The 20268-nt window shown below is 46.4% G+C and overlaps 3 protein-coding genes across 6 annotated transcripts in view; all 3 read right to left on the bottom strand.

Moving 5' to 3' along the window:
- The window catches only part of LOC307208732 (major histocompatibility complex class I-related gene protein-like), a 92270-nt gene that overhangs the window by 50202 nt on the left and 21800 nt on the right, over nucleotides 1–20268 (bottom strand). The gene's annotated exons all lie outside the window — the stretch shown is intronic.
- Nucleotides 1–20268, bottom strand: part of LOC307208843 (H-2 class I histocompatibility antigen, Q10 alpha chain-like) — a 54743-nt gene that overhangs the window by 14569 nt on the left and 19906 nt on the right. The window lies entirely within an intron of this gene.
- Nucleotides 5524–19194, bottom strand: LOC307208819 (major histocompatibility complex class I-related gene protein-like). The gene is made up of 8 exons (XM_079963802.1): nucleotides 19103–19194; nucleotides 16252–16527; nucleotides 13910–14185; nucleotides 10967–11251; nucleotides 10189–10299; nucleotides 8902–8940; nucleotides 7809–7850; nucleotides 5524–7266 (listed from the first exon to the last, which is right to left on the bottom strand). The coding sequence occupies exons 1-8, from the start codon at nucleotides 19164–19166 to the stop codon at nucleotides 7184–7186; spliced, it is 1176 nt and encodes a 391-aa protein (XP_079819928.1). The 5' UTR covers nucleotides 19167–19194; the 3' UTR covers nucleotides 5524–7183.

A 20268-nucleotide genomic window follows, 5' to 3' on the forward strand; every position in this document is an offset into this window, starting at 1 on the left:
GCTCATTTAGGGCCAAATCTCACCAGGGCCAAAAGACCCTCTGCCTCTTTGTCTGGTTCTGAATTCAATTCAAAGGGCTAGTCTTGTTTTAGAAAGTCCTCGGTGGCTTGAGGCTCCTTCTCCTCCCCTGCTCTCCTCTGTGGAGACTTTTCTCCCTCTCCTTTCTCTTCTGTGAGGAGGTGAAGTGGGCAACAACAACAACAACAACTACTACTACTACTAACAGCCAGAAGGAAAATGTTTGTTCTTCACACACTTTTTAAAAAGTTTACAGGACTTTAGACATTATTTTTTTCCTGTTCTTGGTATCGTGTGGAAACAGCAACGAGTCTTCTTGCCCCTTAAAGCCTAAGAAATAAAGGTAAAGGTAAAGGTACCCCTGCCCGTACGGGCCAGTCTTGACAGACTCTGGGGTTGTGCGCCCATCTCACTCAAGAGGCCAGGGGCCAGCGCTGTCCGGAGACACTTCCGGGTCACGTGGCCAGCGTGACATCGCTGCTCTGGCGAGCCAGAGCCGCACACGGAAACGCCGTTTACCTTCCCGCTGGTAAGCGGTCCCTATTTATCTACTTGCACCCGGAGGTGCTTTCGAACTGCTAGGTTGGCAGGCGCTGGGACCGAGCAGCGGGAGCGCACCCCGCCGCAGGGATTCGAACCGCCGACCTTTCGATCGGCAAGTCCTAGGCGCTGAGGCTTTAACCCACAGCGCCACCTGCGTCCCATAGATTATGGCATAAAAACGTCCTTGGTGTGTTTCTCTGTTCCAACCTGGATTGTTTCCCAGGGGACTTTGTCCCCTTCTGCCTCCCTCAGCAACCTCTGAGTCAGGTTGGAAAGTCCCAGGGCAGTTCCCAGAACAAGGCCAGAATGGTTTGGATTCCCTTTTTTATGTTTTGTTTTCCTTTCTACTTCTAAGAAGAATAGCTGAGGGTGCAGTAAACAGTTTTGGGCGAGTTACAATAATCTAAATTTCATTTGCATACCAAGCTAGCAAAGGAATTTCAAGTACTGTAACTGCATCTCGAGATGCTTGACTGAAATTTCTCACAGGAATTGAAAAAACGGAGGCAGATTTTGCTGAGAAAGTCGTAGTCCTTCATTAACACTGGGGTGTGTTCGTGTTTGTTTGCAGGTTGGATTCCTGCCCTCACACTCTCTCTCTGCCACAAAACACCCTCATCCATTTCTCCACAGTCCCTAGTTGTATTTTCTCACTTTCCCCTTTTTGCGATCCTCCGCTGCCCCCTGCCGGCTGCTTTCTTCCCCAGCTGAAGTGGAAATCAGGTGATTTCTAGGAAATCCTTCAAGGGACCAGTTGAAGCAAGTCATGGGTTGCAAAAAAAGGGTCAAGGTTCCCACATATCTCACAGCTTTGGAATCGTTGAAAATGTGTGCAAGACAGTAAGAGCCGTGGCAATATGATACAGGCAACTCCCAAAATTGGAAACAGAATTGTTAGATCCCAAAATTAAGAATTTGTCAAGAATGTATAACTTGCTGTTGAAATGGGATACTCAGGATGAAACGGTGAAATCTGTTATGATTAAATGGGCACAAGATGTTGGACATAGTATTATGTTTGCTGACTGGGAACAGTTATGGACCACAGGTATGAAATTCACGGCATGTAATGCCTTAAGAGAGAATATAATGAAAATGATTTACAGGTGGTACATGACACCAGTCAAGCTTGCAAAAATTTATAAGTTATCTGATAATAAATGTTGGAAATGTAATGAGACTGAAGGTACATTCTTTCACCTTTGGAGGACGTGCCCAAGGATTAAGACTTTCTGGGAGATGATTTATAATGAAATGAAAAAGGTATTTAAATATACCTTCTTGAAGAAACCAGAGGCCTTTCTCCTGGGCATGGTCGGCCAATTGGTGCCAAAGAAAGACAGAACTTTCTTTATGTATGCTACAGCAGCAGCAAGGATACTCATCGCGAAGTATTGGAAGACACAAGAATTACCCACCCAGGAAGAATGGCAGATGAAGGTGATGGACTATATGGAACTGGCAGAAATGACTGGCGGAATCCGAGACCAGGGAGAAGAGTCGGTGGAAGAAGATTGGAAAAAATGTAAAGATTATTTACAGAAATACTGTAAAATTAATCAATGTTAGAAAAATGTTGGAATGAAGTTATATGGCTTTAGCAGAAACGTTATAAGGAATTAAGTACAAATAGATTATTAATGTATTAAAGGGAAAAAATAAGGTTAGAATATCTTAAGATAAATTACAGGACAGAAAACAGAGGAAGATGGAAAGGAATTGCTGAAATAGTTAATTAAAGTGGAATACAAAAAGGGAGGTGTGAGGAGGTCGTTGAAACAAGGGACTGAAAGATAAGATACTGAAAGTATTGGATGTGTTTTAAATTTTGGGAATCCATCTATAATGAATTTTAAAAAATTCTTAAATACACGTTTGTTAAAAAACCCGAAGCCTTCCTGCTGGGGATAATTGGTAAGGATATCAAAGAAGAAGATAGAACCTTTTTTCAATATGCAACGGTGGCCGCCAGAACCCTCATAGCACAGTACTGGAAAACACCAAAAATCCCAACACTAAAGGAGTGGCAACTTAAATTATCCGATTATTTGGAGCTGGCTAAATTGACACAGAAAATAAGAAATCAAAGAAGTGCAAAATTTAACAATGAATGGGATAAATTTAGGATATATATGGAAATAGAGACAAGGGGAAAATTAAAATGTTGATCAGAAACACATATGTACTTATAGAAATCACAGTAGGCATGAGATAACGCTTACTACGTAAAAAGTTTTATTAAGGAATAGACACAGCAGATAGATAAACAAGATAATAATTTCCGAAATCGAGATAAAGGGAAGTCGATCAATGTCATCAAAGTTGTATGTATTTCATGTTTTGTTTGTTTGTTTTTTTCTCTTTTTCTGTTTTTTCTTTTTCATTTTGTCTTTTGTATGTTTGTGAAATATATTTATGTCAAAATTTAATAAAAAATTAAAAAAAAATATTGTGTTTGTTTTGTTTTGTTATTTTAGGTTAGTGTTATGTAGTGTTTTTGTTTTTGTTTTTGTATTGTTTTGTTTAATTTTTCTTTCTCTCTTTCTTTTGTAGTCTTTAAAATGTTAATAAATATTATTTTTTTAAAAAAATGATACAGGCAGCTCCCCACATGCACGCAATATACTTGCCCACAACCACAAGGCCTTGTGAGCAGACCCTCCCCAGAGCCCAGAGGATGTGTGCTCAGGCCAAGCCAGCCACTTCTGCCTTGGAGGAGGGCCAAATGCCTGAGGTGGTTTCCGTGCTTGATCACCATGTGCCAAAGTCAGGAAAGACCAAATGCTGTCCTTCTGAAAGACGTTTCTGGGTACCGATCTCCCCGCCAGGCGGCAATCCTGGAGGGCTGTTGTGGCTTTTGGTTTGTCACTTGAGGGGGGAAAGGGGGCATTTCTCAGTGGGGCTTCAACTGCTTAAGGCAGGCCCAAGCTACTTTTTGGACTGCTAGAGGTGGCCACTAGTCAGTTTGCAAAAATCCAGCCTGAGACTTTTAATAATCTTCAGGCTGCATGACATGATGTCATTGAGCCAGTAAAGAGACGCACCAGCGAAACACCACCATTTTGTTTCCTCTTGTCCTCTGCAGCCTGGCATTCACAAAATGGCTTCCGTTCTTGGCAGGCAGGCAGGAGGGTGGGGACCTGCCTTGCCCTCACCACTTTCCTCCCTTCAGGGGAGAGGCTTGTTCAGGGTGAGGCTGGCCAAGGGAGGGAGGGAAAGCCACAGCAGCTCCCACCATAACACAGCCTGTTTGAGAGGAATTAATATATAGATTTGGCTGTTTGTCGGGTGATGGTTTTGTCCCCCCTCACAAGCAGTGACTGGGGCTTGTTATGTATTGAAGTTCTCACCCTGGTCACCAGGATATTGTGTATATAGTTTTCACTCAGGTCCACGTCAGTTATTTTAGGTGGGAAACTCTGGGTTGTTGTTGCTACAATGTTGACAGCCGGCTGCCTATAAAAGCAGGCCGGCTGAGCTGTTTGCTGTTCAGTTCAGTTCCAGCTTACTTATAAAGAACCACTTGGAGGAATCTTTGTGTCGTCTGCTTTGTCAACACACTACTTAATAGGTCTCATCCACTCTTCCACTTCTTACAGATGGCGAGGCCCCACCTACACCTCCCTCGCAAACTGCCAGCGTGGAGCCGAACCAAGCCGCTTCAGAGGGTCTGCCAGACTTACCACAGACTCAGACCACTCCACTTGCGGAGGCTCCACGCTGATCCAGCAGCGGATCCAGGGGAGTTGGTTCCAACGCCACCTAGGGTCGCACCACAGCCTCAGCAAGAACTGTGTGGCCCTCCGGACTTGGCTACCAGTCCCCGGCGGTCTGGCAGAGTTTCCAAGCGCCCAACTTATTTAAAGGACTATATTGTTGGACATGTATCACTGTTGGTCTAAGTATGGGAAATGTAACCGATATGCTTTTGTGCCTAATTGAACCATTACGCGTAGTGATGTATATAAAGGAAACCATTACGATTGTAACTAACGCCTTATCTCGGTGGGGAGGGGTGTTATGTAGTGAAGTTTCACCCTGGGCCAGCAGGGGGATACTGTAGATAGTTTTCACTCAGGTCTGTAGATAGTTTTCACTCAGGTCCACGTCAGTTATTTTAGGCGGGAAACTCTGGGTTGTTGTTGCTACAATGTTGACAGCCGGCTGCCTATAAAAGCAGGCCGACTGAGCTGTTTGCTGTTCAGTTCTGTCCAGCTTGCAAGTAAAGAGCTGCTCTGGAGAAATCGCTGTGTCGTCTGCTATGTTCGCCCACAACTTAACACTACCTCTTTCCACTGTAGAAACCGTCTGTTCACGGCTGAATCAGAGCAAACATCAATCAGGTCTTCTGCAGATTGATGTTTGCTCCGATTTAGCAGTAAAGAGTGGATTTTCTGGGGGGAAGCAGCAGGGCAAACAGAACATGGCTCGGACCAGGGCTTTTTCCAGCCAGAACTCAGTTCCTTCAGCTCTCAGGTGGGCACCTTTGCCATCCTAAGAGAATAAGGGCAGCCTTCATGGCGAGTTCCAGCACCCCTTTTTCTAGAAAAATAGCACTCTCCCCAGGGGCCCTAGAAGGCCTTCACACTCCAACAGCCCCAGGAAGCTTCAACCACCTCCCAGTGAGACCAGACTCTCCCCAGTGGCACCTGGTTTCGCCACTCTGCACAGGTAGTGGCATTATGAAAAGGATGTTGAGATTCCCCCTCCCACCAAATGCTGGACCCCATCTGGCGAATGTCCTTCTGCTACAATGCCATCGGCCCCCCGACTCACCCGGGAAATATAAATCACCATTTCACCATTTCTTGCAGGAAATCCACTGGGGGCTGGCCATAGTCCGAGCCTGAGCACTTTCCACAAGAAATGAAATGCTGTTATGATTGACTGATTTCACAAAATGTATATGCCGCCTGATGCCTTCTCAACTCACACATTTCAAATCAAAGGGGAGGAGGAAGAGATATTCCAACGCTGAATTTATTGACATTGAAAACCATTCATTCTTTTTTTTTAAAAAAAAAAACAACTTTTCATAAATTGTAAATGAGCAACATAAATGCTACATGCAAGGAAAAGTCAAATGTTACCTGCACTTCACCAGCAGGCCTTATAATTCAACAATAAATTCTGTTTTTAAAAATCCCAGTCACAGTGGTAGTGTGGATCTCCAAAGGACACATCTGAGGTGCCAAAGGGCAGGGCAAAGAGGTTTTTGTTTGTTTGTTTTTAGCAAACAATAGCAGCTGTAAAGTGAAGGTGTCAGACCCACCTCTGTGCACACAGATGCCACCATTTAGGAGCTGCCACAGATAACACCCTTTCCTGGGCCACTGGCACCCCAAGCGTCTGTGAGCAGCGCAAGGTCTGGGGCAGCACCGAGATCCACACTGAATTGCAGTCGGGACAATCTGATTTTGGTGTGGCAGAACTTTCTTCAGGGGAGTGGGAAGGAGGAGGAAGGGGGCACCTTAAGAGACATGAAAATGGAAGGATTTGGGAGCTGGTGTGTGTAATGTAACGGTCAGTGTGCTGGACTAGGAGCTGGGAGACCAGGGTTCAAATTCCCCCTCGTCCATGAAGCTCACTGGGTGACGCTGGGCCAGTCATTGCCTCTCAGCCTAACCTACCTCACAGGGTTGTTGTGGAGAATACAATGAGTGGAGGAGAACCATTCAGGGTCATAGCTCAGGGCTGGAACCTTGCATGCAGGCGGCTCCAGGTTCAATCCACAGCATCTCCAGGTAGAACCAGGAGGGAACCTTTTATGAAATTCTGGACAGCCACTGCCAGTCAGTGCAGGCAGTGTAGAGCTAGATGGACCAATGGCTCTCTGACTCAGTGTAAAGCAACTTCCTGTCTTCCTCCTGTGACTCTTTCTCTGGGCAGAAGAAACACACTTCCAGTCCCCACCCAAGAATACAACACCCACATCGACTGGATAATGCCTTCAGCAGTATGAAATTCAAGCAGAGGACCAACAAGGTCTGCACTGCAGGGGCCTCTTCTCCGGCCTGCGGACTGGAGGCACGTCCATTTGCCCTAGGAGTTCCCGCTCTCCTCCTCTGGGTTCAGCACCAACGTCCCGCCTGGCCAGGGCACCTAGGAACAGAGTTGGCAAGGAGGCCGGATGGCTTCTTCCCTGCGTCTGGAGCCCCTGTTAAAATCTGTTTGAGGGTGTTATTGGGTTGTGATTTTATCCTGTGAACTGCCCTGAGGTCTGCGGGTATTGGGCAACATACAAATTTAATAAATGAGCAATAACAATGCCTGTCACGGGGCAACAAAAACCCCTTTCGCCCAATTCAGTCCGCAGCTGATAGCACCAAACCTCTTGGGCCACAGTAATTTGGCCCTTTTCCTCGGAGTCTCCCTTTGCTGTTCCTTTGGTGGCAGGATGGCCAATTTAAGGTCACTTAACAGAGTGTCTTGGGAGGCTGAAATGGTTTTGGACTCCTCAGAGGTCAAATTCCTGTCCCTTTGTTCTTTTTGTGTAGTCTGTTGTTTTCACTGAAGAGGGGGAGATAGTTCTGGATGCCAACCACGTTCCCATCTCAAAGCAGCCCTGAGGAGCCGGTCAGCCTGGAGGTCTCTGGGAAGGGCAGGTTTGGAGGCAGACATTTCATAAAGGGAAGTGATCTGAAAGTGGCCTCCCTCCTCGTTGAAAATTCCTCATTTCTATTTCTGTGCTGCCTTGAATGTCCCCTGCAGGAGCAACAAGAGGAACAAGCATGATGAAGCTGTCAGTATTGGGGCTTTCGATGGCACAGAGGCCGCCTGCTGCAATCCCTTGACCTATCAAGCCGTGCTAAAAATAAACACACTCAGAGCAAAGACTTAAGGTTTCCAGAGGAGGAACCAGCAACTCAGCCAAGCCTCTCCCTTTAGGGAAGGTGGGAAATACACAGGGACGCTAAGCAGCCCGATCCGGAATATAAAGCCCTTCTTGTTGGTCAGACCCTGGCTAGAACCCCTGGGCTTCTTGGGAGGAAGGGTGAGATATACATTGAATAATAAATAATAAATTCAAAGTAACAGAGGAACAAGATCCTCCACAAAATCAGGCGGCGGCAGGGACGGACTTTCTTTGCGCACGTGTGTGCAGAAGTTAGTCTCACTTGCGGCTGACTCCAGATGGTTTGATCATTCCTAGAAAGTAGAAGCCCCCCATCACCCAAAGAATGATCCCTTCCCCACAGAGGCCTGTTTTCAAGGAGGGCACCCATCCCCATCCATTCCCCACTTACCGACGGAGGAGCTGGTGGAGCTGGCAGGCTCCTGGCTGCTTGCTGCAAAAAGGAGAAAATAAAGAGAGTGCGTATCACTGCCTGTGTTTTAGGGAGGGAGCTCTCATTTCCACTTGCACCTTTCCTCTCTGCTTCCACACACACACATACCCCTCCATGCCCCGTTAAGTCCAAATGTTAACATACATCTCAGTCTACAACCTCCTAAGATTATACAGTAAAATTATAATCATACAGGAATAATAATTCGGGATGCTTTGCAACCATCAGTGCAGTTCTCCATGTGTTGCCTGGATACACTATTATCTGTGCGTGTACATGTGCAAATGAATGTGCAGTGCTCCAATGTCGCCTTAAGTTGTGTTTTCTGTGAAGTCCCATTGTACGTAGCAAAACTCACACACCAAGGCCAGCCCAATACGTTTTGACACCTGAGGCGGGCCCCAAAATGGCCTCCCACTCCCCACCAGGGAAGAAGGGGCGAGGGGAGATTTACACCCAGGGCATAGGGAGAAAGAGTGACATGGGGATCTGGTGCCCTGCTGAATCCTGCCGCCTGAGGCAGTCGCCTCCCCTTGCCTCCAGGGTGGGCTGGCCCTGTCATACACCATTCTCCTGAAACGGAAGTGCCTTGTGACCTCTGACCTAGGGTTGCCATACGTATTGGAAATCCCAGACATGTCCTCTTTTGGGGGGTCTACATGCCCATCTGGGGGGATTGCTACACTTTTAAGCTAATGTCGGGGTGTGTGTGTTAAAAAAGACACTTGTTTGCATGTGAGCAACCTGCGCTCTGTCTCTGTCAACTCTGGCACTGTTTTTTTTTTTTTTTTTGGGGGGGGGGGAGATCAACAACCTTTTGGGCTATCGTGCAAATAAAAGCTCAACAACATGCCAACCCTACTGTGAACACTATATCACAGGCAGTTAGCACCTAGTGGCTGCTATAAATCTCCAGGGCGAACCTGATGACTGAACCCTTGTCCACTCTGGCACCTGCGGTCACCAATATATTCATGCATCAACTAAAATGCTTCCCCAATTTTTCAAAAACAAAAACGAATGCTTTTCAAAAGAAAAGGGAGTCACTCACTTGACGTTCTTTCATAGGCTGCTTCCACTGGCACTCTCCCTACAGAAACAGAGTAAGAAAATCAGATCAGGGATAGGATGGAGCGTGAGAGGCGGGGATTCCAAATTTTGGCATTGCACAGGGCGCTGCTGAAATTTGACATTACACTGCTGCTAGTTATATAGAATCATAGAATCATAGAGTTGGAAGAGACCACAAGGGCCATCGAGTCCAACCCCCTGCCAAGCAGGAAACACCATCAGAGCACTCCTGACATATGGTTGTCAAGCCTCTGCTTAAAGACCTCCAAAGAAGGAGACTCCACCACACTCCTTGGCAGCAAATTCCGCTGTCGAACAGCTCTTACTGTCAGGAAGTTCTTCCTAATGTTTAGGTGGAATCTTCTTTCTTGTAGTTTGGAGCCATTGCTCCGTGTCCGCTTCTCTGGAGCAGCAGAAAACAACCTTTCTCCCTCCTCTATGTGACATCCTTTTATATATTTTATATATTTGAATATGATTTGCTGAAAATGTGTTATGGTCCATTGCCCATGGCTGCCATTTTATTTCTGGTGCCCACAGCGCTTTCATAACATTTGATATGTCCCCACTGCTTGAGAAGGGTTGGAAACCCCAGCTGTAGATCACTACCATCACAGATCTACAGGACACAAGGTGACTCAATCGCCAACAATTGTACTGTGGACTCAGTTATACACTGCAAATGAAACATTTTAAATGTATTGTAAAGTGCAATGTATTAATGTGACACCAGATGGCGACAGTGAGCTATGCCAAATTCAATGCCTTTTTCAATACGGTTTTTAAAAACTGTATTTCATTTTCACAGCATTTTTTAAAAATATGTGTACATTCCAGCTTAGTATCCATGTGTAAATCTGGGCTAGAGGTCAGGGATATTTGTGTCTCTGCCAATGTTGCTGGACTTTGGTCCCCAGCAGCCAGCATGGCTAACTGTCAGGGTTGACGAGAATTGTGGTCCATATGGGAGTCTGGAGGGCCACAAATTCTCCATTGTGGGTCTAGAGGACAGGTACTTGCCACCCCCTTGGCATTTTGGAGCCATTATTACATTATGTAACCCACATGAATCCTGCTTCCCAAACATATCAGAATAGGGGGCAGGAGGCATTGGGGAAGAACAGTTAGGGTACTTTCTGGTTGGTGTTCCACAGGTCATTTATGGGGTGGGAGGAACTTGTGAGGGAGCTGCCAGGAAGGTTTTGCCACCAGCACATTCTCAGTCAGGACAGACAAAACCCAGCAAATCCATCCAGAGTTTACTTACTGCGGACAAAGTACCAGTAGATCACAGCAGCCACCACAGCCACTGCCACCACAGCAGCCACAACGCCCCATGCAACGTTTTCCAGAGTGGCGGAAGAATGGCCCCCCTTGGCTAAAAGGAAACAAAATATATTTCTGTTCAGACACTGGTGGCAGCTCCCAAAGCCTCATCCAGACATCCCACAATTTTTTTTTTAGGAGAGATGCTGCGTACTAAATCTGAGACCACTCATGCGCAAAGCAATGTGCTATGGCAATACTCTCTAGAATGCCCTCCCCTCTAAGGCAACCCATTGCTCACCATTAGATGGCTTCAGAGAAGACCAGAAGAACCTATGATTAGGAGTGGCATTCAGCAACCTCATGGAACACCCCATAATTATATCAATAAAACCGGTAAGATTTCTCACCTCCCAGAGAGGGTCCCTCTCCTTCCAAAGATTGCTCTTCAAACTCAACTCTTTGAACACCACGCCCTCCCTACGTCCCTGAACCTAAATCACATCTCCTCCTTTGCACCCCCAAAGTATGGGCGATGTCACATGGAGTATTAGCCTATGATAGCGCTGGAGTCCCTCGTTCGAATCTGGGTGGACGTTCTCCTCCTAGAATCCAGCAAAGAAGGCCATCCAAGAGGTTGGGTGGTCATCTATCATGGATGCTTTAGCTGAGATTCCTGCGTTGCAGGGGGCTGGACTAGATGACCCTCGGGGTCCTTTCCAACAACTCTATTGTGATTCTCTGACTCCTCCTCCTGCCCCTCTCCTGTTGTTTCTCACCAGGCTCCTCCCAGGCCAAGACCAGAGGCTGTGTTAGGCTGACATGCTCTATGTGGCAATAATAGCGGTTCCTATCCTGGGGGTCCACGTCAATGCTGAGCCAGGCGTGGTAGGTCCCGTTGGAATTGGGAGCGACGTCCCTGCGGAAAGTGGCATGCTCCATGACCTTCCCCTCCATCCTCCAGGTGGTGTCAATCTCTCTGGGGTAGAAGCCATAGGCCTGGCAGATGAGGGACTCCTGGCTGTCTGGAAGGGCCTGACGCGTCACCTTCCCCACTGGGAGCTCTGCCAAAAACAAAGGAACCTCTCCAGTAGCTGGCAGGATGGATGGTGCAATCCAGTGCCATCCTGACCTGAAATTCGATTACTGATGCCTTCAACATCCCCAAGAGATGACAAGGTCAGAAGAGAGAAATTATCAACTTCCCTTGTGTTTCGTCAGACTTACAACTCCCTGTCCTCCACAAATATGCTTAAGGTCTTTGTAGTGAATATCATCAATAGATGAATTGACCCATGGCTCAGACTGATTATGTCCCCATACCTGTCCCCATAGATGTTCCACTGTGAAACCTTTCTCCGTTTTTAAAAGAAATTATTCAGACAAACCCCATGGGTCTCCCTGCTAAGGGCCTGTGATACCCAAAGCAATCTGAAGCTCCTGTGTGGCTGTTGCAGAGACTGAAAGTCCCCACTTCCCCACAATTGTCTAAGTTCCCCCACTTCAGGGTTTTCCCCAAGCAATCTGAGACTACGCCTGCATGAAGCTAACCTCTCCTCTGCCCTCTTCATGCCTCTCCTGGTTCTTTGAGACCAGAGGGGAGGGGAGCTGGTCACAGCAGGAGGGTGAGACTCCCTGGATTCTTCAGCAGCCTGCCTCGCTTCTGTCTCCCGGCCTCCCTCCTCTCCAGCCTCCGCTTCTGCCTCTGATTCGGGACTGCTCTCTATCACAGACTCTCCCAGCTCACTAAGCCCTGTTACCTCTTCACATTCTGACACTTCCCAGTCTTCTCCCTCTTCTCCCTTTGACCATTCATCATTGTCCTACCACCACTCCCTGAGCTCTGAGCCTTCTTCTCTTGAGGGTTCCACAGCTGGTTCCTCCCACCATTCCTCTGCCTCCAGCCAGCCCATGACACCCACACACCCCAAACCCCTCAAATGTCTCATTTATTTTTACCAACCACACCCACGTTTTTATAGTTTTGACACACAGTCCAAAGACCGCTTCAGCTCCCGGAGTTGCTCATGGGTCAATCTGTCCCTCTGACCCACAATTATCAGCCACCCCCTTCTAGGCAGATTTGGGCTTCTTTTTGATTTTTTTTTAAAATCAACATCCACACACTGTAGCCTGAAGTGACCCACTCCCAGACTTCCTTCCTGCACAAAACAGAGTTTTGGTCTGAAATATGATGTGGGTGGGTGGAGAAATAAGTAGCGGAATCACGACTCCACCCTCCAACAAGAAAGGCAATTCAGACTCAAAATCAGGAATAACTTTCATAAAGATAAATTCAACAGTGTAAATAAGTTTTGATGGATGTTATATTGGAATACTGAAAGGCTTAGATCATGTAAAATATGCAGGGATTTACGGTATGCAAAATGAACCATGGAAAGAGAAGGAGGGCAGTCACTGATATTTTAAGGTTGTTTAAATGAATATTCTAAAATGTAAAACAGAAAAGTTTAATTATTTATATTAAATATAATATAATATAATATAATATAATATAATATAATATAATATAATATAATATAATAATTTATTTATTTTAAATTTTATTAAGTACAAAATAGAAAAAATATATACAAATATACAAAGAAGTAAAGAAAATACATTTAACCAAAGGAAAATTAGAAAATATAAAGAATACAAATATTTTACCTCTTCACATGCATATAATTGTTTACACCTCTATAAAGCGATGTTCACAAAAAAGAGAAAAAATGAAAGATGAAATATAAGAGAAAAAGAAAAGAAGAAAAGGTCAAGAATGAAGATTTTAAAAGTAGATAAGTATTCACTATACACAACCATTTCAAATCTGTATTTACGTTCAATTATGTATTTCCATCTTATCCATATCTATCTTAATTAAAATATTTTTAAAAGACTTCCACCGTTTGCCCCACACGTTTTTAATAATCCATTTGCCATATCCTCTGTTCTTCATATTTTTCCTTTAAGCCTCCTTGATATCTCACTTTATATTTTTTATGTTACTCACAAGATTATTCTAAACACAGCCAGATTTTGGTAGCAGAGTCCTGGTTTTGTAAGTAATCATTTAGACACTCCCACTGTTTCATGACCATAATTTTGGGTTTTCTCCTTATTAGATCTGTCAATTTAGCTTTATATAATATATATATATATATATATATATATATATATATACACACACACACACACACAGTAGTACCTTGGTTCCCAAACAAAATGCGTTCTGGGAGTCTGCTTGACTCCTAGAACTGTTCATAAACAAAGGTGCGGCTTCCAATTGGCTGCCGGAGCGTCCTACAGCCAATCAGAAGTTGCGGAAGCTGCACCAGACATCCGGTTTCCCAAAATTGTTCAAAAATCGGAACACTCAACTCTGGTTTTTGATCATTCAGGAGCCGAAACGTATGCCTTCCAAGGCATTCAGCAACCAAGGTATGACCGAATATTTTAAAAAAAGGAATACCCTTCCAACAGCAAGAGCTGTTCAACAGTGGAACAGTCTCCCTCAGGAGGTGGTGATCTCTTCTTCCTTGGAGGATTCTAAGCAGAGGTTGGCTGGCCCTCTGCCCTGGATGCTTCAGCTGAGATCCCTGCTTTGCAGGGGGTTAGACTAGATGACCCTGGGGGTCCTTTCCAACTCTACAACTCCACAATTCTACCATTCGATGCATTAGCCCTCCTCCCCACTCCCATTCCCCACCCACCCATCTCACCTGTCCTCAGCAGAGTTTCATTCCCGTAGTCCAGGTATCTCTGCAGCCACTCAATGCATTCCTCCTCCAGGTAGGCCTTCCGGTACTGCTTCTTGGCCAACTCTGCATCCCACTTCCTCTTCATCACTTGGGCCTCTCTGTCAGCTGCTGTCCAGGTGAGGGTCTCCTTCTCAAAAGTGAGGAAGTCCCTCCCGTCGTAGCCGTACCGGTAATACCCTTCTTTGCGCCCGTCTGGGCTCAGTTCACAGCCGTACATGAGCTGCAGAGTGTGGAAACCTGAAAGAGACCCCCAAGAGGTCAATTGGGGGGGGGGCAACAGCACCAGAGCAAGATTTCTATCCCATGTTAAGCCCCACAATAACAACAACAGTAAGGTAAAGGTAAAGGACCCCTGGCCATAAGGAAGGTTGATGGCCGAATAATTGATGCTTTTGAATTATGGTGCTGGAGGAGACTCTTGAGAGTCCCATGGACTGCAAGGAGATCAAACCTCTCCATTCTGAAGGAAATCAGCCCTGAGTGCTCACTGGAAGGACAGATCCTGAAGCTGAGGCTCCAAGACTTTGGCCACCTCACGAGAAGAGAAGACTCCCTGGAAAAGACCCTGATGTTGGGAAAGATGGAGGGCACAAGAAGAAGGGGACGACAGAGGACGAGATGGTGGGACAGTGTTCTTGAAGCGACCAGCATGAGTTTGACCAAACTGCGGGAGGCAGTGGAAGACAGGAGTGCCTGGAGTGCTCTGGTCCATGGGGTCACGAAGAGTTGGACACGACTAAATGACTAAACAACAACAAAGGACCCCTGGAAGGTTAAGTCCAGTCAAAGGTGACTATGAGGTTGTGGCGCTCATCTCCACTTTCAGGCTGAGGGACCGGGCGTTTGTTCACAGACAGCTTTCCAGGTCTTGTGGTCAGAATGACGGAAACCAGAGTTCACGGAAACACCGTTTACCTTCCCAATGCAGCAGTCCTTATTTATCTACTCGCACTGGCATGCTTTCAAAGTACTAGGTTGGCAGGAGCTGGGACAGAGCAACAGGAGCTCACCACAGCGCCATCTGCATCCCTCAACAACAACAACAACAACAACAACAACAACAACAATACTAAACAAGGCGCACATCCCCTTCAGCCTTACTGATGTGGTCCAAAGGAAAGCAGAGCAGGATGCTTGGCACCAGCTTGGCTGCCCGTAGGAGTCATACAAGGCGCCATCCAACGCCTTAGGGACTATGCTCTGGATGTGTGTATGGTTTACTCCGTCTCCTTTTCTCCTCCTGCAGCTATCCCACAAGGCATTGGGGGTTTAGGATCAGGATTCTCCTTCTCCTAGATGGGCTCCCTTCCCAGGTGGATGAGCCCCATCCGCCCCTCACTTCCCTCTATGGCAGGGGTAGGCAACCTAAGGCCCGGGGGCCGGATGCGGCCCAATCGCCTGCTAAATCCAGCCTGCGGATGGTCTGGGAATCAGTGTGTTTTCACATGAGTAGAATGCGTCCTTTTATTTAAAATGCATCTCTGGGTTATTTGTGGGGCCTGCCTGGTGTTTTCACATGAGTAGAATGCATCCTTTTATTTAAAATGCATCTCTGGGTTTTTTTGTGGGGCCTGCCTGGTGTTTTCACATGAGTAGAATGCATCCTTTTATTTAAAATGCATCTCTGGGTTTTTTGTGGGCCTGCCTGGTGTTTTCACATGAGTAGAATGCATCCTTTTATTTAAAATGCATCTCTGGATTATTTGTGGGGCATAGGAATTCTTTCTTTCTTTTTTCAAAATATAGTCCGGCCCCCCACATGGTCTGAGGGGCGGTGGACCGGCCCACGGCTGAAAATGGTTGCTCTACGCCATGTGCAAAAAAACGCCTTTTTGACCGTTGGACCCACTCTCGGTCTCATCTGCTCAACCCATCAGGGGACGTCCCTAACTCACCGAGGTTTTGAGACCCATTGGCTCCCCTCACCTGATTCCCAGGACTGTGGCTGCTGTCACAGGCTGAAAGCCTCCAGGAGCCACAGGTGAGAGCCGAGTGCAGGTTGGGGACCAAAGGTGGGCAAACGACCCCGGAAGGAGCCTGACTGGCAGGGAGAAAGAAGCTTATCCCTATTTAGGAATCACTATTCTCCCTTTCTGCGGGAGGCAGTGGAAGACAGGAGTGCCTGGCGTGCTCTGGTCCATGGGGTCACGAAGAGTCGGACACGACTAAACGACTAAGCAACAACAACAACATTCTCCCTCTCAAGGCACCATCTCCTGCCCCTGGAAGGGACAAACCTGGCAGAGAGAGAGAGAGAGAGAGAGAGAGAGAGAGACTGAGCTCCCTTCCTGCCCTCCACTCACCTTTGCTCTGGTTGTATTGATCCTGTAGGTCCAGCAGGTACTGGCTAAATTTCATATCCAGCTTGAGGAATTCCTGGGTGATCTTTTCCCAGTACTGAGCATTGTCCTTCTCTGCTTTCAACATCCAGGAAACTTGGGGCACAGTCTTCTCGGTTTCGCTGTCATACTTAACAATGGGCTGGTGGTCCACGTACCCCCCAGCAAGGAACAGGGGCAGCCCCTGACTGGGCCCTGACACCCCCGTGCATAAGTAGCGCAAGGAGTGACTGGAGCAGCCTAGGAAGGACACAGAGAGAGCGGGGGCAAAGCTTCATATATTTATTTGCTATCATATTCTGTTTTCTTTGCCGAAGCACAAAGAAAATGAAGCAGAGAAACACTTGAAAAATCGGGCAAGTAGGCAGGTAGATGTATCAAATTTTTCAAGTGCTTTTCTTTTTCATCTTCTTTGTTTGTAACAGGGTGGATTTGGTTTAAATCGAATGGCAGACGAAGGTGATGGACTATATGGAACTGGCTGAGATGACTGGCAGAATCCGAGACCAAGGAGAAGAGTCGGTGGAAGAAGATTGGCAAAAATTTAAAGTTTATCTTCAGAAATATTGTAAAATTAAGGAATGTTAGAAAGATGTTGGAATAAAATCATCTGGTTTTAGCAGAAAAGATATAAAGGATTAAGTAAAAATAATTTGGTGAAAGAAGAGAATGTAAAATCACAATATATTAAGATAAACTATTATGATAAAAACAAAGCTGGAAAGGATTTGCTGAAATATCTAACTGAATTAGAATACAAAAATGGGAGGTGTGAGGAGGTCAAGGAAGTAAGTGAATGAAAGCAAGTGATGTAAAGGTTGGATCTGGTTGTTTTTTTCCAATTATTTGTATTCTTTCTGTCCTTTCTATTTTTTTTCTTTTTCTTTTTTTCTCTTTGTAATCTTTAAAATTTGAATAAATATCATTAAAAAAAAGGATTTGATTTAAATCAAATTGATATAAATCACGATTTGAATCAGTGAGACTGGTATAATCTTAATATGGTATAATCTTAATATGCTGGTATAATCTTAATATTTACAACCAGATGAAGGTTTCCTTTTTGGAATAATAAATTTTCAGAGTAGTTTTTACAGTTATATCCAAAATTACTGATTTGGTTATACTATTAGAAATACATAGACAGATCATTATGAAATTATAGTGAGCTTTAATAAGTTAACTGCTTATATTTGGACAACTTTTCTGCTGTACTTTATTGGAAGGAAAAAAATAATCATTTCCTTAATAACAATTTAAGCAATTTATTTAACAAAAACAGTAACATTATAGCATATGTATCCATGTTTGTTCACTGTTTTTAAAAAATACCACTTCAGACTTAATTTTAGCATACATGGAAAAAATTAAAACAAATCCTTATTTCCTTATGAATAGCCTTTGGACTATAATGAAACTTAAGTAGAAAACTATATTTAGAAATATTTTTCCTGGAAAAGCATTTTATTTTTAAAATCCTATTTAAATAAAAGAAATCTGACTTAATTTTTAAAAAAATCCAATTTAAAAATAAATCATTAACATTTATCCCCCCTGGTTTGTAATAACTAATACCTAATAATCAATATTCTAAAGGGTTCAGTGAGTTCATCAATAGACATCTCAAAGTATTCCCAACGAAGCCTGAGGCATTTATATTTTCTTGCAACTTGTTCCATCCGCACACGATTTTTAAAAGCCACGGTTTCAACAAAATGATCACAATTTTGTCTACCCTCTCCAGCTGGGATCATATTAGCCAGTTTACAACAGTGCAGGCTAACGTCCCAATATTGAGTCAGCTAATCAGCGAGAGGCGGGGATCAGATTTTATTTCACTGTAAGCAGGTGGCGCTGTGGGTTAAAGCCTCAGCGCCTAGGACTTGCCGATCGAAAGGTCGGCGGTTCGAATCCCTGCGGCGGGGTGCGCTCCCGCTGCTCGGTCCCAGCGCCTGCCAACCTAGCAGTTCGAAAGCACCTCCGGGTGCAAGTAGATAAATAGGGACCGCTTACCAGCGGGAAGGTAAACGGCGTTTCCGTGTGCGGCTCTGGCTCGCCAGAGCAGCGATGTCACGCTGGCCACGTGACCCGGAAGTGTCTCCGGACAGCGCTGGCCCCTGGCCTCTTAAGTGAGATGGGCGCACAACCCCAGAGTCTGTCAAGACTGGCCCGTATGGGCAGGGGTACCTTTACCTTTTTAAGCAATGATTATATGGGCTGCACTCGGTCGGTAAAGGACCATCTTCTCCCCATCGCTTGTCCCTCAGGCATCTTTCATAGGCTAAGCAAAAAAGCTAATGAGCCCAGGGGGTGAGTTTGTCCTCTGCTGAGTTCAGTGTCTTTAGTAACACCAACCCAAAGCTTCCTTATAAATTTATTTACTTACTTACTTACTTACTTACTTACTATTTACAGTGATTTTTATTTTTTTAAAAAACGACCAGGTTGCCCCCTCCACTTGCCGGGATTCTTAAGTGGGGAGAGGGCAACTGTGGCTGTCAGGTCCTGTTTTGGGGGGTTCCCCCTGGGGCATCTCCGGGGGGGGGGCGCTGGGAGACCACAATTCTGGACTACGACGAGTCCCCTCTGGCTGGATCTCCCCACTGAATCCCAGACTGGCTTTTGGGGGGCAGAGCAGGTCTCCTGAACAGCAGGGAGGGTAGTATCTCCTGCAGATGAGAATATCAGGAGGAGGAAGGAGAGACTAGAAAGCGGACTGGATCCGGATCAGGCAGTGGGCAGCCCCTCAGCTCTCTTTCTATTGCCCACCCACATTCTGCCCACCCCAACTTGTGGCACTCGGGGGGGGACTCACCGAAGCAGCCCCCCAACAGGAGCAAGAGCGATCCCCACCGAGGGAGGAGCAGCAGACGCCCCATTGGCCTCGCCCCTCGCCCCACGCAAAGCCCCTCCTGCCGAGGAGGAAGCCCCCCGGCCGCTCCCGAGCCGGAGGCGAGATGGGCGGGGCCGAGATGGATATCCGCCCAATGGGAAAGGAGACCGGGAGCTGCGGTGGGAAAGCGAAACTGAAAGTACTCCGCCGGATGACGCGTTTGCGGGGGAGGGGAGGGGAAAGTCAGGCAAGGAGGGGAGTCCACGGCGGGGGCGGGGGGGAAGCGATGTGCCCTTATTTTGGACGGAGAGGCGGGCAGAGGGGACTCCGGGTTTTGTCGCAGTCCGCTTCTGTGCAGCGCTTGTTTCTTTCTTCTTCTTTTCATGGGGTTCCTCCCCTCCCCCCGTATTGTACTCTGTGAACCGCTCTGAGATCATAGGATGGAAGGGCAGTCTATAAATAAACAAAACAAATACATTAATTGAAAAAGCGAAGCTTCGCCCTATATGTCAGCACACCCTATAGTTGTCGCCTCTCTCTCTATGGGCATAGCCAAGAGGGGAAGCGAGGGAGGGGCAGTCCCCCAAATAAGTAATCAATAAAGGTAAAGGACCCCTGACAGTTAAGTCCGGTTGTGGCCGACTCTGGGGTTGCGGCGCTCATCTCGCTTTATTGGCCGAGGGAGCCGGCGTACAGCTTCTGGGTCATGTGGCCAGCATGACTAAGCCGCTTTCTGGCGAACCAGAGTAGCGCACGTAAACACCGTTTACCTTCCCGCCAGAGCGGTACCTATTTATCTACTTGCACTTTGACATGTTTTCAAACTGTTAGGTTGGCAGGAGCAGGGACCGAGCAAAGGGAGCTCACCCCGTCGCAGGGATTCGAACCACCCACCTTCTGATCGGCAAGCCCTAGGCTCATCGGCAAAGAGGCTCTGTAACTTGTGTTTCCCTCCTGGCTCTGGAGGAGGGGAATCACAGCCCTGGTTTTTTCTCCTTTCCTCGCTCCTCCTGTGCAGAACGTCTCCTTTGAGCTCCGTCCCAGGGAGGTGGTGGCACTGGTGGGTCTCAACGGCAGTGGGAAGAGCACCTGCGTGGCACTGCTGGAACGCTTCTATGAGCCCCAGTCTGGGGAAATCCTGCTGGACG

The sequence above is a fragment of the Podarcis cretensis genome (genome assembly GCF_951804945.1).
Source record: "Podarcis cretensis genome assembly, chromosome: 2".
Classification (NCBI taxonomy): domain Eukaryota; kingdom Metazoa; phylum Chordata; class Lepidosauria; order Squamata; family Lacertidae; genus Podarcis; species Podarcis cretensis.